This window comes from Gopherus evgoodei, chromosome 19 (genome assembly GCF_007399415.2).
Source record: "Gopherus evgoodei ecotype Sinaloan lineage chromosome 19, rGopEvg1_v1.p, whole genome shotgun sequence".
NCBI lineage: Eukaryota > Metazoa > Chordata > Testudines > Testudinidae > Gopherus > Gopherus evgoodei.
The window spans coordinates 7,802,677-7,818,707 of record NC_044340.1 but is presented as its reverse complement, the minus strand read 5'-3'; the positions used below and the strand labels follow the sequence as shown (position 1 = coordinate 7,818,707).

General features: G+C 46.7%; 1 protein-coding gene across 3 annotated transcripts in view; it reads left to right on the top strand.

Moving 5' to 3' along the window:
* Positions 1-16,031, top strand: part of ETS1 (ETS proto-oncogene 1, transcription factor) — a 118,680-nt gene that overhangs the window by 83,399 nt on the left and 19,250 nt on the right. For 2 of the 3 annotated variants that reach the window (XR_003997205.1, XR_003997206.1), the window contains 5 exons: positions 2,385-2,504; positions 3,360-3,560; positions 9,492-9,569; positions 10,227-10,475; positions 14,405-14,665. Coding sequence is in view for 1 of the 3 variants with exons in the window: in XM_030538251.1 (XP_030394111.1) it covers positions 2,385-2,504; positions 3,360-3,560; positions 9,492-9,569; positions 10,227-10,475; positions 14,405-14,665; positions 15,350-15,403 (963 nt within the window). In the remaining 2 variants the exon portion in view is untranslated. Of the gene's footprint in view, positions 1-2,384; positions 2,505-3,359; positions 3,561-9,491; positions 9,570-10,226; positions 10,476-14,404; positions 14,666-15,349; positions 15,404-16,031 lie in introns of all 3 variants that reach the window. The other variant, XM_030538251.1, reaches the window with a different exon arrangement.

Here is a 16,031-nt window from a genome sequence, read left to right as displayed (position 1 = left end):
GCACGAGTAGAAGTCGGCGCCTATGCTGGTAGCTATGTTGGTGGGAGAAGCTATTCTGATATAGTGCTGTCCACACTGGTGCTTAGATTGGTGTAACTTGTGTTGACATAAGTTCTACTGACATAAGTTGTAGTGTAGACTTGGCCTCAATAGAGCTGGCTGGGATGTCAATGAGACCTAACATTTTTAGTTTTTGGCAACCAGAGCCAGAAATTCATTTAAAAAAAAAACAGGTTTTTTTGGACAGAAATGGAATTTTTTGCAGTGAAAATTTCCCTTTTATTGAAAAGCTTTTTGTCATTCAAACAAAAACATTTGGATGAACTCCAGGATCTGCCACCAACTTTAAGCAAGTCATGTTACCGCTCTGTACCTCAATTTCCCCATTTGTAAAATCTACCTGCCTCCATAAAGTGCTTTGAGACCTACAGTGCTACAGCAGGGTTAAAGGCTTGGTGACAATTTTTTTATGATGACTTTCTTCTGCAGTAACATTATATTTCAAAAGTGTGTTTGAAAAATGAGCACTTCAAGGGTCAGATCTCTAATTGAGAGGATAGGGACTTTTGAACAAATATATATACATATCTACCCCGATATAACGTGACCCGATATAACACAAATTCGGATATAACGCGGTAAAGCAGTGCTCCAGGGGGCGGGGGCTGCACACTCCGGTGGATCAAAGCAAGTTCGATTATAATGCAGTTTCACCTATAACGTGGTAAGATTTTTTGGCTCCCAAGGACAGTGTTATATCAGGGTAGAAGTGTATCTATTTTTTATTGCAGCCGCCCTGAATACCGAAGTGGTTCTTGCCATATAAATGCTTCTCACCAGGATTTACTCCAAGGTCCAAATTTCTGGGCTGACATCATTTGCTCTGGTGGGGGTGGCCATGCATTGCTCAGTGACTGACTCAGCAATTGCATCACTGTATGGATCGTGCATTATGTAACACTGTGTTAATCTGGGATTTTCCAGCTCTTTATTCGCCTCCTTCCTTGAATGGTTTTTCTGCTGGGTTTTCGTCATGCTGCATCTTATTACAAAGGGACTTTTTCTAAGATTCCCTGTGCTTCCATCTCTTCCTCTCCCTCTTTTTCCCTAAGCTCTATGGCTGGGAATCCAGCACTGGGCATGGGGCAAACCAGCTCAGGGGAAGTAATACTTCCTCTCCCCCGTTTCCTCCCTCACACCCTTCAGTTTTCACCTAATCAAAACCTTTTGGGGCACTTTGAAGTAAGTGTTCAGTCAGCTCTATTTTTCCCTTTTTCATGCTACTGGGTTCCACAGGGGCCTTGTGAGGCTGAACTGATTGATGTCTGTGAAACGCTTTGGTTGTATGGTAGCCAGCAGCTCATTCTGTGATGGCTCAATCATGGCCAGCCCTTAGACCTTGTGGAATGATGTTATACTACATAAACCCTGTAAATTAGAGAGCTGGAGTGGACGTGTCTGTGTCTGTCAGCCTAGAGATTCCCCTTTGCGTCTGCGCCAATGGAATTCTATCTCAGCTACACCACATCAGAACATTACAGTACTGTGTAAAGACCCCAGTCCAGTAAAGCACTGATGCACGTGTGTCTCTTTTAAGGATCTGAATAATCTGGTTGTAATCAACAGGCCTATTCATGTGGGAAACCTACAGTTTCTGCTGACTTCAATGGGATGTGCTGGCACTCAGCGTCTTTCAGGATTGGGCCCTAAAAGAACTTCCCAAAGCTGAGTGAAGTCAATGGGAGACTTGGCATTGATTTCAATGGGCTTTGGAGCAGACTCTAGAGGCCTTTTAAAAATCATACGTAGTAAACAATTTTAAGGTATAATTATAGTGTAGATAATAGATTTGCGGTTTTCTGTTTAAAAAACACTAAGGTTTGACTTTCCTCATCTTAATAATAATAAACCCTAGCCCTTGCCTAGCGCTTTTCACCAGAGGATCTCACAGCACTTCGCAAAGGAAGTCAGTATCGTTCCGTGCTTTTGCGGTGGTATAACTCTATTGACATCAGTGAAGGAGATACTCCTGTTTTACACCAGGATAACCGAAAAGAGAATCAGGCCCATTGTTTTTAACCCAGCAGTGTCCCTTATCCAAGAACATCCTTGAAACAGTGGCATGACCCCAGGTTAAAACTACCACTTCCAATCTGTGCTGCACTGTTGTGATATGTTGTCACATACTATCCTGCTGGGGAGTTTGTGGGTGAAGTTGTAAGGCAGCTGGGAGGAGGTTTAAATGCACTTTGTTAGGCTCACTTATTTTTATGATTCAGTTCTGGATGTATAATTGCTGTGGCTCCAAACGCCATGATCCTCTGCCTTAGTGGGGCATGAGATTTGGTGAGTTGTTTATTTGTCTCTTCTTCTGCTTCTTTCAGATATGGAATGTGCAGATGTGCCTTTGCTAACCCCGAGCAGTAAAGAAATGATGTCCCAGGCGCTGAAGGCCACCTTCAGCGGCTTCACGAAAGAGCAACAGCGTCTGGGAATCCCCAAAGGTATGGCACAGTAGTGCCCATTGGGCACAACCCTGTGCAACGGGCAAAACCATGATAAACCACGAGGCATTCCTTCATCTGAAATATCCTCTTCTCCAAACGTCTTGCTCCTTTCCATTCCATCTCTCTTGCCATCACCTTGACCCTGGCTTCTTTGGCTGGAGGAATACACAGGTGATATCTTCCTCCACTGCTTGACAGATTGACCTGTGTGATCTCTGTCCACCCCATTCAGAAGCTGAGACAATCTTTGCTCTCATCTGCCGCAGTGAACCGTACGCCTTTAATTATGTTCCCTCTCCAGGCAGCACAGGGACCCTCTACCTCTGACTGTTATGTCATGGGAGATTTTCAGCTCCTTTAATTTTTACTATGGGCAGAAGTGTCAGGTGTCCTTTGGCATAACCTGCAAGGTGCTTGTGGTTTGAATGAAAAAAAAAAAAATGATATTGGAAGACTGATTCCCATAGGGAGAACATGGGCTGTTATAAACCTTGTCTCAAACCAGGGTTAGGAGCCGAGAAAGGATCTGCAGTGGCAGACAAAAGTAACACTCGGCCCTACAGGAGGAAGCTAAACTGATGATGTTCCCCACCATTGTACGTTACACTTATGTCAACCCAAAGGTGGGATCTGTAGGGCACTGCCTCAGTTTGTATAGCTGTAGGGCTTGCTGATATTTTGGTCCCCACTGATGTGGTGTGTCTGTAACACATGGTGATTGAACAGTTGCTGTGTTCCACACTAGAAGCAGCTGCATTTCAGAGGGCAGGTGAAGTGACCACTGTAGATCCCTGACTATTAACTTCCTGAGAAGTCCTATTAATGGCTCTCTCCCGTGACCCCTTGGTGCAGACCCCCAGCAGTGGACGGAGACTCATGTACGGGACTGGGTGATGTGGGCTGTGAATGAGTTCAGTCTGAAGGATGTGGATTTCCAGAAGTTCTGCATGAATGGGGCTGCTCTCTGCGCTCTGGGCAAGGACTGCTTCCTCGAGCTAGCGCCTGACTTCGTGGGAGATATTCTCTGGGAACATCTGGAGATTCTGCAGAAAGGTAACTGAGTGAGTCACCACATGGGCTACACCAAGGGGCCTTGGATGCATGTATTAAAGAGGCAGACTGAATCTCAGGCCCTTCAAGAGCACGGCTTTGGGTCTGAATGCAGTTGGATTCAGTAATTTACCAACCACTGGCACAGTGATGCCTCCAGACTTTTTGGCTAAACAGAATCTGGTGAGGCCGTATTTGGATGGGAGACCTCTTAGGAACATACAGGCGTTGCCAGAAGTGGTGTTGTGGTTCTATGCAGCTAGGGTTGCCAAGTCTGGTTGGCGGGGGCCCGGGGCTATGGTGGCCTCCCTGCCTTCCCTACCTCCGCATGGCTCCCAGAAGTGGCCACCAGGTCCTTGCAGCTCCTAGATGCATGGGCGACCAGAGAGGCTCAGTGTTCTGTCCCTGCCTTGAGTGCCGACTCCACAGCTACTACTGACTGGGAACTGTGACCAATGGGAGCTGCGGGGACAGTGTCTGCCGGTGTGAGGGCAGCACGCGGGACCTGCTGGCCACTTCCTGGGAGCCACGGTAAGCACCGCTGGCACCCTGCACTCTGGACCCCGTCCTGCAGCCCAACCCCCTTCTCCAGCCCGGCGTCCCCTCCCACATCCAAACTTGCTCCCAGAGCTCACAGCCCCCCCAGTACCCCAGCACCCTACCCCAGCCCTGAGCCCCCTCCTGCACCCCAAACCCCTCATCTCCATCCCTACCCCAGAGCTCACCCACCCCCGGACCCCAGCTGCCAACCCGGATCCCTCTCCTTCACTCCAAACCCCTCATCCTTGGACCCACTCCAGAGCCCAACCCCCCCAGCCAGAGTCCTCAAACCCCTGCACCTCAATACTCTGCCCCAGCCTGGAGCCCTCTCCCGCACCCTGAACCCCTCATTTCTGTCCCACCCAGAGCTCACACCCCCAGCCCAGAGCACATATCCCCCCAGCCCTCCAACTCCCTGCCCCAGGCCAGAACCCAAACTCCTCATCCCCAGCCCACCCCAGAGCCTGCACCCCCAACACACAGAGCTCTCACCCCCCCACCCACATCCCAACTCCCCACCCCAGCCCGGTTAAAGTGAGTGAGAATGGGGGAGAGCAAGTAATGGAGGGAGAGGGGATGGAGTGAGCAGGAGTGGGGCCTCGGAGAAGGGGTAGGGCCTTGAGAAGGGGCGGGGCAGGGGTGTTCAGTTTTGTGTGATTCAAAACTTGGCAACCCTATGCAGCTGATGCCCTTTCTTCTGAAGGTCTGTCTACCTTTGAGTGGGGAGGGGTGATTCCCAGCTCGTATGCACATACCCAGACTAGCTCAGCTCGACTGAGTGCCTAAAAATAGCAGTGTGTCCATGGCAGCACGGGCAGGATTTACGTTAGTCGCCCTGAGAACAATCTTGCTGGACCCTTGGTACATATTCAGATGGGTAGCCTGCACCGTGGCCTGTGCCGCTGTGGATGCATGGCTATTTTTAGGCTCTAGCCTGGGTACATGTATGCACACTGGGAATCACACTGCCCTGCTTAAATGGAGACATACCCAAGTCGGCACTGGGTGCTGCGGGAGATGTCGTCTTTCCGATAAAACATAAAGCAGAGGGTCCTGGCCAGTTGTGGTCAGTGAAGAGCTCTTGGCACCCTTTGAAAGAGGAAGGGTGTTAACGCCAGCTTCTTGGCTGAATTCCAGAGCAAGGCAGGGACATTCTGCATTCCTAGAAATGAAAGAGTTGTTGTTGTTTTTTTTTCTCAAGGCATTCACCCTTGGCCTAACTGGTTCCATTGGGAATTTTAATCATTGACTTCAATGAGAGAAGCTAGGCCAACACTTTTGAATCACACCCAAACTTTCCAGTCGCAATTAGAAACTGTTTTTCTTTGTTCCTTGGGTGTGGTTAAACAGCAGTTGTATTCCACACCAGAGGTGGCTGCATTTCAGAGGGGGTGGGTGAAGTGATCTCTGTCTATCCATGCATACCACCTTTTGTGGATCTTGATTTTCATAAATTATCTCCGGAGGGGAGAGTGCTATAGAAATGCAAAGTGTCTGATCCGCTATCTTGGAGGGACAGAGCTACCTAAATGACTGATGAGGAGCCTGGGCTGTGTAATTGAGACACGAATAGTGGCAGCAGGCACATCCAATTCAGCAAAGTACTAAAGCACATGCTTGACTTTAAGCATCAGCTGTAATCTCATTAATTTCCCCAAGATTTATGGCCCACTGAAGTCAATGGAATGGGCGTTGGATCTGGCATGTGCTGAATTGCTTTGCTGAATGGGGACTAAAGGTCTGGGGCAAGTGGGAAAATGGTGCGTTTTAAGACCCCATGAAGATACTACTCCTTCACTGAGAATTTAAAGGAGCAGCTGCCCCAGTTAGAATCAGTGGAGAGCTTGAGACCACCTTACTACATTCTCCCTGCTGCGCTACCAAGGAATTGTTAACACACGGCAAAGGGCCCAGAAAACGCAGGGGCACTGAGCAAATTAAAACACACCGTAGCCCACTCTCGACCCCGTGATACAGCATCTAGTTCTTCCTAGGGCTGTTCCATAGCCCACTCTTCCATTGCATTACTTATCCATATCCATTGCATCCACTGCCTGCCTTTGCCAGTAATCCGACTTCCGTGGCTTGGAGAGAAGGGGGAATCTGTGTCGTCCAAGAAATGCATTGTCAAACGGAGGTTAATTACTGATTGCTAATTTTACTGTCACCAGTGGTTTGCAAAGGTAAACATGGGTGTGCATGGTTGCTGCAGCAGCCTGTGTTTTGCTGCTCCTTGTTTGGCTCCAGAATCTTTTCAGTTCTTTTCTTTTTCCGTTAGTTTTTATTGAGCGCTTGGTAAAGTCACCCACGGTAGCGGGATGGTCTTGTGGTTAAGGCACTCGGTACTCAGGAGATGTGGTTTCAATTCTCAGCTCTTCTACCAACTCCCTGGGGCAAGTCACTTGGGCTGAGATCCTAAAAGGTATTTAAGTGTCTAACTCCCATTAATTTCCCTTTAAGCATCTGGGCCGAAGTGACATGCCCAACGGAGTCTATGCCACAGCTGGGAATTGATTTCAGTGGGAGCTAGGTGCCTAAATACCTTTGAGGATATGGCATTCTATGCCTCAGTTTCCCCAGCTGTAAAATATGGATAATGCTTTCCTACCTCATGGGGGCGGGGGGGGGGGAGTTTGTGACGTTAAATCTGTTATATGTGTAGGTGCTCAGACTCTGCAGTACTGAAGGTCATGTAATTACCTAGGTAGATAGATGCTTTTAGTTTAAAAGAAAACTAAAAGCCTTTTTACAGGGTAGGCCCTGGATTCATCACTGGCTGTTTCTCCTGCAAGAGTGTGAGGACAAGAATAAAGATGCAGTTCTGTCCATCTTATCCTCCGGGCGAGGGACTGGGACTCAGGATGCCTGGGTTCTATTTCCATCTGTTCTCCACACATGCTGTGTCACCTTGTGCAAATCACGTAGATCCTGCATGCCTCAGTCCCTGTCTGTAAAACATGGTTATCTGCATGCCTCTCAGAGGCCCAGGGCAATGTTTGTAAATCACTGTGTGATCCTTGGCTGAAAAGTACTTCTGAATAATAAAAAGGGCAGAAACCTTGTGACTTCCAAACTGGGAAGACAGGGCCTGCTCCTACTCCTAATATAGTCAATGGGAAGGATCCTTATTATTCACATTATAATGCCACCCAGAAGCTCTGCCCCAATTCAGGGCTCCATTGTGCTAGGTGCTGTACAAACACAAAATCTCTGCTAGGTTTTAAAATGTAAATGGACAAGACAGATTTTTCTATCCGTGTTTTACAGATGGAAAACTGAGGCATGGAGCGATGGAGCAAATTACCCATTGTGCATTGGCTGAGCTGGGAATTGAGCGAAAGTTTCTTGAACCTTTATCTAGTTTCTTAATCATCAGCTTTTCGTTCCCAAGAGTAGCTGGCCAGTCTTGTCAGCGGGAGCCGAACTGGGGCTGTGTCTGTGAGACCCAAAGCATGTAGCTTCACCTTCACTAAACCACCCAGAAGCATTAGGTCACATGAGGCCACAGGGCAACCTCCCTCTTATTAACATGCCTCTCCTGTTAGCTCTTTCAGAGAGAGTGACTCACCTACCACAGGCTGCGCAAGGTATAAAAATGGCAGCAGCTGGGCGATTTTTCCTTCATGTATTTGGGTGTTTGCAGTCATATTTTTCCAGATTTCTTCCTAAAATAACTCCCATTTACCAGCAGCCATCAGTGCCCTCTGCATGACTGTAAACCTAGCTGAAAGTTGCCCTTTTTAACCCAGTCCCACCCTTTCCCTGTGGTCACCCACCCTGCTGCTTGGCAGACTCCATGGGGAGGGGAAAAGCACACTCGGGATTAGGTCTCTCTCCACAAAACCTTCCTTTGTTTGAGACTATTTTCCACCCTGCAATCCCAGGAGAGAAGGCCAAAATTAGCCTTCTTCGAGTGAACGTGCATTATCTTTGGTTAGTTTTTCTCCAGCCTCAGCAGAAATAAACGCAGGCAGAGCAATTCGTGCTTTTAGTTTTGTTGCACTTTGTAATGTCCCATTACCCCGTGTCTGTCCAGGCGTTGGGCGCTCTGCAGCTGCTCCTGCAATGAGCAAGTGGGGAACAACAAAAGCCAAAGAGACACTGTGCTGCTTCCAAACTGGGAAGACAAAATCAGCTCTCGTATGGGAAAGCACTGATGTGATGGATGGAAAGGGGTGAAATGAGATGTGTATTGAGTGTACAGTTGTTATTATTAATTAATTTCCAAGATCAGGCCCCATTGTGCTAGGCGCTGTACATAGAGTAGAACCTCCGAATTCCGAACCCCTTGGGAATGAAGGTTGTTCTTAACTCTGAACTGTTTGTAACTCTAAACAAACCATTATGGTTGTTCTTGCAAAAGTTTGCAACTGGACATTGATTTAATACAGCTTTGAAACTTTACTGTGCAGAAGAAAAATTCCGCTTTCCTTTAATTGTTTTAGGAGTTTACCTTTAACACAGTAGTGTACTATATTGGCTCTTTTTTTTTTTTTGATCTTTTGTTTTCTCTCTGCTGCTGCCTGATTGCGTACTTCTGTTTCCAAATGAGGTGTGTGGTTGACCGTCAGTTCGTGACTCTGATGTTTGTAACTTTGAGGTGCTTACCTTACACATACCGAAGAGTATTCAATAGGAGTAAGTTGGTGGCTTTGCAGCAAGGTCTAATGAATGTAGGAACAGCGTCTTCTGTGCCTTGCACTTTTTCCTTTGCACATGAGCAGGGCAGGAGCAGCAGAGGGGTGTATGCCCAAAACACAGGCATGTTTTGGGCATACACACACAACTAAAGCTGTTTGGAAAATGAGGAAAATTTTTCTGGAACAGTGTGTCCCTGTTTTTCATTAAAAAAAAAAAAGGCCAAAGAATGAAAAGGAGCCAAAATGAATGGAAACAAAACAATTAGAATATAATAATAATCTATATAACAAAATGACATGATTGTCACTCTGAAGCTTAGAATGTTGAGCCAGTGTGAAGCCTGGTTGAAAGCTCTTTTTGTTCTGAATATCACCAGGTTCAGTCTTCAGCTCTTTTACACTTGATCCATATCACCTGTACAACTGCACGGGCTTTCACCAAGTAATAAATAGCATTTCAATAGTGCCTAGAGCTTCCAGCTGAGATCGGAACCCCCTTCAGCCCTCTCAAAAATCAGGCTACTCATTGGGACCTATGGCTAGGTTTTTCCAAAGAATCTAAGGGAGTTAGGCACTCAGTTCAAAGGGATTTGGACACCCAACTTGCTTCTGATCCTTTGAAAATCCCAGGTTAAATGGAACCTGGATTTTCAAAGGATCAGACCTCCATATATTCTGACCTCCATATATAAGAGTTTCAGCAAAGGTGAGATTCCTGTGAGCTTGTTTCTTTAACTTCCCTTTCTTCTTTTAGATGAGATAAAGCCATACTCAGCTAACGGAGTGAACCCTGCATACCCAGAATCCCGCTATACATCGGACTACTTCATTAGTAAGTCTGAGCCCCTTTTCCTCAAAGCTGCTCCTCTTTTCCTCCAAATAGTCCAACATGATTGTGTCTGGCGTACAGTGAGCTGGCCACTAGCCTATTTAAAATAGCTGGAAGGGGTTAGAAAAGTGCCAGTTGCTCTAGGGTTATCTCTTTTCTCAGTCTTCTGAGCCCCACCTGATTTGTGTGCTGACAATTACTGCCCCAGTCATGGCAGAATGTGCAGCTTTCATAGTATGATTATCCCTCTTCTGTCTTGTGTTCTTTGATAATCAGAAAGATAGTGAATGTTGGGGGTCATCATTAGGCTTCAGAGATAACATTCACTGAGGATGACCAGGAGAAGTGCACACTTTCGAGCTGTTGCGTCAGACAGTCTGCAGTCTCAGACAGACATCACTTCATCAGTCTAAAGACTTAAGCCTACGTTTTTAGAAGTGGTTTCCGCTTTTTGTTGCCTGGATTTTGGGCAATGAATCTGAAACCCTTAGGACCTGACTTTCAGATCATCTGCCCCTCCCACTGATTTTGGGTAGAGTTGTGGTTCTTAGCATTTCTGAAGGAGACGAGAGGTAGAAACAGCAGTGGTCTGTTTAGCTTCGAGTCATTGTCTTTTTGGTCAATAGTGAACATTAACACAACCAATTGTTTCACCTGCAGGTTATGGCATTGAGCATGCACAGTGCGTGCCTCCGTCAGAGTTCTCTGAGCCCAGCTTTATCACAGAGTCCTACCAGACCCTCCATCCGATCAGCTCAGAGGAGCTCTTCTCCCTCAAGTACGAGAATGACTACCCGTCAGTCATCCTGCGTGACCCTGTCCAGACGGACTCCCTGCAGACAGACTACTTCACGATCAAGCAGGAAGTTGTAACGCCAGATAACATGTGCATGGGGCGCACCAGTCGAGGTAAGGCCTGGAGTCTCCAAAGTCTCTGCTCGGTTTTCCACTGCCTCCCTGCACCTTGGGTGTTTCCTTCGCTTCCCCTCTACACGCACGAGAGTCCCCTCTACCCTGGCCTGTTCCTTTTCAGGAGTCACAGGCAAAGAAGCCATCAGTGCCCCATAACTAGTTCCACAGTGTATGTTAGCCAAGGGTCTGGAAGCACTTGCATATAATGTCCCAAAGCCTCAACAGGTGTAAAATAATAATAATGAACAGTGGATCTCAAAGTGCTTTACAAAGGAGGCCCATATCATTTTACAGATGGGGAAACTGAGGCACAGAGCGGTGAGGTGACTTACCCTAAGTCACCCAGCAGGCCAGTGGCAGGGCCAGGAATGGAACCTAGGTCTTCTGAAGTTCTAGTCCAGTCCTCCATCTGCTAGGTAGCACTGCCTCCCCTTTGATTTCAATGGCAGTATTGCAGTTTACACTAGCTGAGAATCTGGCCCAATGAATTGAACTTCACTGCTTCAGTGTGAGGTGGGTGTTGTTATCGCCATTTTAGAGGTGGGTTGACTGAGTCCAAGAGAAGGATACTGGCTTGTCTCAGTTCTACATGAGGTCAATATCAGAGCCAGGAATAGAACCCGGAACTCCTGTGCCCTAAACAACAAGACCAAATGCCTTTTTAGGGTAACATTACTTAACTCCAAACACACAGAACCAGATCCTGCACTGGTCTGAGTGGACTTGGCTTCACTGAAGTCAAAGCAGCTACACTGATTCACACCAGCTGAGGATCTGGCTCATAAGTCCTGTGCAAGGAGTGGGTGTCATCCATAAAGCACAAAGCCATTTGCAAAGGAAGGGATCATTATCCCGATTTTACAGATGGAGAAACTGAGGCACACAGCAGCAACGTGACCTGCCAGAGATCGCACACTGAGCAGAACCCAGGTATCTCCCAATACTTATCAGAGTGCCAGTGTTGATATGAGTCGGTCTTGATGCTCAATGTTACATCTGTTTAATTTTTTAATGTGGAACAAGAACTGAAAAATGCCAAGCTGGGGAAAGGTTGTTGGGGAGGGTTGTTTTTTTTTTAAATGACTTCTGCTGATTAAACATTTATATAACACAGGCAAATTAGGCAGATGTGGCGAGCCAAGGGGCAGCTGTGTTGCAATTTTAGGCAAGCCCTTTTGCAAGGACTGTTTTTGCAGATTAGCTTCTAATTTGGTTCCTTCTCTTCTCTTGAACTTTAAAAGCAGGCATCTTGCTAATTCTTATTGAAAGACTTTCACTATCATGATTCAATCTTATACTGGCCTACCGGCCCCACAAGCCTCAAAGAAAGGGCATTCTTCTGACATAACAGCCTCTCAACCTTGTGCTAGGGCAAGAGGATCAGAGAGAGAGGCCTCTATCAGTGAACCCCTTAACATTTCATTTGTGATTGAAGAAATACAGTGGTCCAGATTCTGATTGACACTAAATCCTGCTCTGATAGTGTAAATGCACCCTCCTGTTGGTGTAAATATATTAGGGATAAGGTCTCTTAAATACTGCCAGAGTGGTGTAAAAGGGAACTTAGTATAAATGGGTATCCGGCCCCCAAGTTTATTGTTATAAGCTTCATACTAAAACAACATTAGAAGAGTGTTAAGGTTGCAAATTCAAGCCCCTAAAAGCTAAGGAATGCCAGTATTAAGGCTACCCGTGCAACCTGAACTTGGCCCCTTTGTGCATATGCATTATGATACAGTCTTTAATTACATGATCACAGACTTTTCCCCCATCTTTTCATGCTCAGGGCAGATAGAATCTTTGGAGAATTTAGCTGCCAAACTACAGGTCTCTATTGAGCATGTGCAAACTAGGATTTTTTTTCAAAGGCTCATAACTTGACCTAATGGGGGTGGATTTTCACATAGATGACAAAAGGCCTGACTTCCTTGCCAAATTTCAAGTTCCTGCTACAAAGCATTGAGTTTGGAATTTGAAATTTGGCAGGGAGGTCAGGCTTTTTGTCATCTTTGTGAAAATCCTTCTCAACAAAATGGTAGGATGAATTTTTTAACATGGGCAAAGCACTTTTTCTCTAACCCCTGTTCTGAGAAAATGCCGAATCATTTTTGCTGAAATTTTCTCCCCCTAACATATATCAGCTTGAAGTATGGACATTTTCAGTCCAAATGCATGAAATTTGGCAAGTTCTAAGCAACTGAAAACAAGAAATTATAAATAGAAAGTGTTGGCCAATCTTAATTATAGGCATCATTACCTGTGTCACCTGTAGTAAAATAATGTAAATTAGAGATGGACCTGAGCTGGAACCTCAAATTTAAAATCCTTCAAAACAGAAGTTAAATAGTTAATATTGATGATTAGCTTATTGTCATTAGCCTTCAGAGTCAACAGGATGAATGAGAGCTAATGTCCTAAAACTCAGCCTATTAGCCATTGAAGAAAATGTCAATAGGCTTTAACACCCACATTAGCTAAGCTTTTCTTGCTGCAAGAGCTGTTTAAACTAGAACACAACAAATATTTGGGCGAGCGTGCCAGCTCCATTCCGCCCTCCTTTCCCCTGTGAGATTTACTATCTGGATCTGAGCCACAGGCAGCTCAGCCAGTGGAAATTTCTTCAGGAGCTCTTACACAATCCCAGCAGCTGTTTTTAGCCTAGTTTGGGAAATTAATGAACTTGAATGATCCTGTTACGCTCTTAGCTTGTCAATAAAGAGGTTGAGCAACAGGCAGAGTAAGGGAACCCGGAGAATGCAATTGAAGGCTATTTTGGCATCCCTTTTTTAGCCCCTTGCACTTTATTTTTTAAATACAGAGAACCCAATCCTTAGCTGGTGTAAATCAACATAGCTCCATTGAATTCAGCAGAGCTCCCTGCTTTACTCTGGCTGAGGATCTAACTCCTAATATATTGCTCTCTGTATAGAAAACAATCAGTAGCATAAATGTAGCCCAGATGTGAACACCTTAGTGGAGGAGAAAAAATAGTTACTTGAATACTCAACCCACATCTCCCCTTCCGCCCCCCGATTTACTACTGCTTGGGGGCATTGGGGTGCTACAAGCTTCTGTTATGATTTCCTGCAATAAAACATGGCCATAGAGTCTTATAGCAAAGAAACTGAGAATGAAGCTTAGCAGGACCTTGTGCTAGCGTTCTGCAAGGGGCATGAATCGTACCTCTGCTTATACCACTTGGAATGTGCCACTGCCTAATTCACGCTATGAACGTACCTGTTTGTATGTAAGCTCTCCAGGGTTTTGTAAAGTGTCACGCAGGCCTATGGTGCTATACAGATGATCAGTAGAGATGGGCTCAGGTCAGGAGATTCAAACCCAGATCCTGTAGGTGTGAATCTAGGATTTTCCTTTGCATTGGGGCTGTAGCTTCCACACCTGTCTTTGGAACATGTGGTCCTGCCTGCCCGTTTCAGTGGTGTATTTCTCTTCAAGCCCCAGAGCAATCCCCTTTCAGAAGGTGTGTCAAATTTAGGTGGCCACAAATACAGTTCAGGGTATTTCTCTGCATCTGGGGTGGAGGCTCGGAGTCTGGATTCCTGGGTTCTTTTCCTGACACTCTACAAGTGACTGGCTGTCTGTGACCTGGAGTGAGTCCTTTCATGTCTGTGTGCCTCAGATTGCCCTGCTATGTAACATGGGGACAGTGAATATACACCAGGCTCATGGATGTCAGTGCTTGATTAACGTTTTCTCTGAGGTGAAGGGTGCACTGGAACAGCAGTGTCTTGTCTGGCTTGGGCTGAAGGTAGTTTGCAGGGCTGTGGTTCCTTCTGCTGTCTGCCTGGCTGGCAGATGGAGTGCACACCTGGGGCGTTGTCCTTCTCCTCACCTTGATTTGTGCATCTCATTTAAATTGCCTCTTTGCAGGCCGGGCGATTCTCATTCTCCCTTCTGCTTGCCAGGTAAACTAGGGGGCCAGGACTCCTTTGAGAGCATAGAGAGCTACGACAGCTGTGACCGCCTGACACAGTCCTGGAACAGCCAGTCGTCCTTCCAGAGCCTTCAGCGCGTCCCCTCCTACGACAGCTTTGATTCTGAGGACTACCCCGCGGCACTGCCCAACCACAAGCCCAAAGGCACCTTCAAGGACTATGTTCGAGACCGGGCCGACATGAACAAGGACAAGCCAGTCATTCCTGCTGCTGCCCTCGCTGGCTACACAGGTAGGGTCACCTGTCCCAGGGCAGAGCCTTTCCGAGACAGCTCTTGGGTTCCAGTCAGAAGCGAATCTGGGGCTGGTGAAAGGGGTGAGATTGGCTGACTTGGAGACTGGAGGCCTTGATGCGCAGGACAGTTGCCATGAGCAAACCATCCCCCCTCATTTATGGGTCTCAGCCCTGACTGAGTGGAGCAGGGTTTATAGGGGGAGAGATGAATGGGTCCCTTCGAGTGGCCTCCAGCACACCAGTCCTAGCGATGGCATTTGGGGTGTGGACACATCTTCCTTTAGGAGCGGGACTGAGAGGCACCAGCTACAGATGAGCTCAGCCCTGCCCTCTGAGAACCTGCCTCAGGGTCTGCATTTCTTCTCAGTTCCCTATCTCTGAAGGAGGCTGGTCCAAATACCCCAGAACTTTGGATGTGCCCAGAGTCTGGGTCCCAGTGTTGTGACACGGGCCCGTCTCACCGCCTGTTTCACTTCAGTCTCCAACTATTTATTGGATGGACATAGCTTTGGGGCATTGCTGTGGGAGCAGATTCCTAGCAGTGACCTAGAGGTGAGAGTCCCTGTTATCCCATCATGTCTCTTGAGCCAGTCAGTCTTGGTCTCATTTATACCTCTTGAAAGCAGGTGCAAAATTATGACCTTGCTGAATCCAAAAGTGATTTACCCTTACTCTGCACAGCTGTGAATACACCAAATGCAAAGCGTTGGAGAGCCAGGCCCCTTACTTTTCAAGGTAGGTGTTTTCATCATCATCTAGGACAATTTTTCTCCTCGCCATACTGTTATGCAGTGCGCTGTCCACTTTTCTGCAGCCCTCCACCCCAGAGGTGGCTGCATTTTGAGAAGCGCTGCACAGTCTGAGCATAGGTTGCGAAAGGCTTTTGTAGTCTTGGGAATGGAGAGTGATGGAGGTGTAAAGAGCCTGATTTTTCAGGGTTTTACCCTTTATGCTGTCCTATACACCGAATATTAGCACTTGCCATTTGATTTGAACAGGTGTGTGGCAATGAAGAATTAGGCTGTATACATCCGTGAGGTGCTTTCTTCTGACTCTATCTTGCACAGTACTCCAAGAGCAATCCTAGCCTCTGTCTGTCCTTACTGTGATAAAGGCTGGCAGAATGGGACTCTGGGCATGCACCCACTCCGTGGAGAGCTTTGCAAGTGTGTTGAGGGCTGGGTCTTTCCCCTGCAATATTGGAACATTTTGTCCTTATTTGTTTCGGACTCTAGGCAAGCAGATTTTGTTATTGGACTTTGTACTGATTTTTCAGTTTGAGGAGTGGAAATAGCAGGGAAGAGGGGAAGTTGATTGGACTTCAGAACTTATTTGAAACCTACATTAAAGAGCCAAAGAGGCG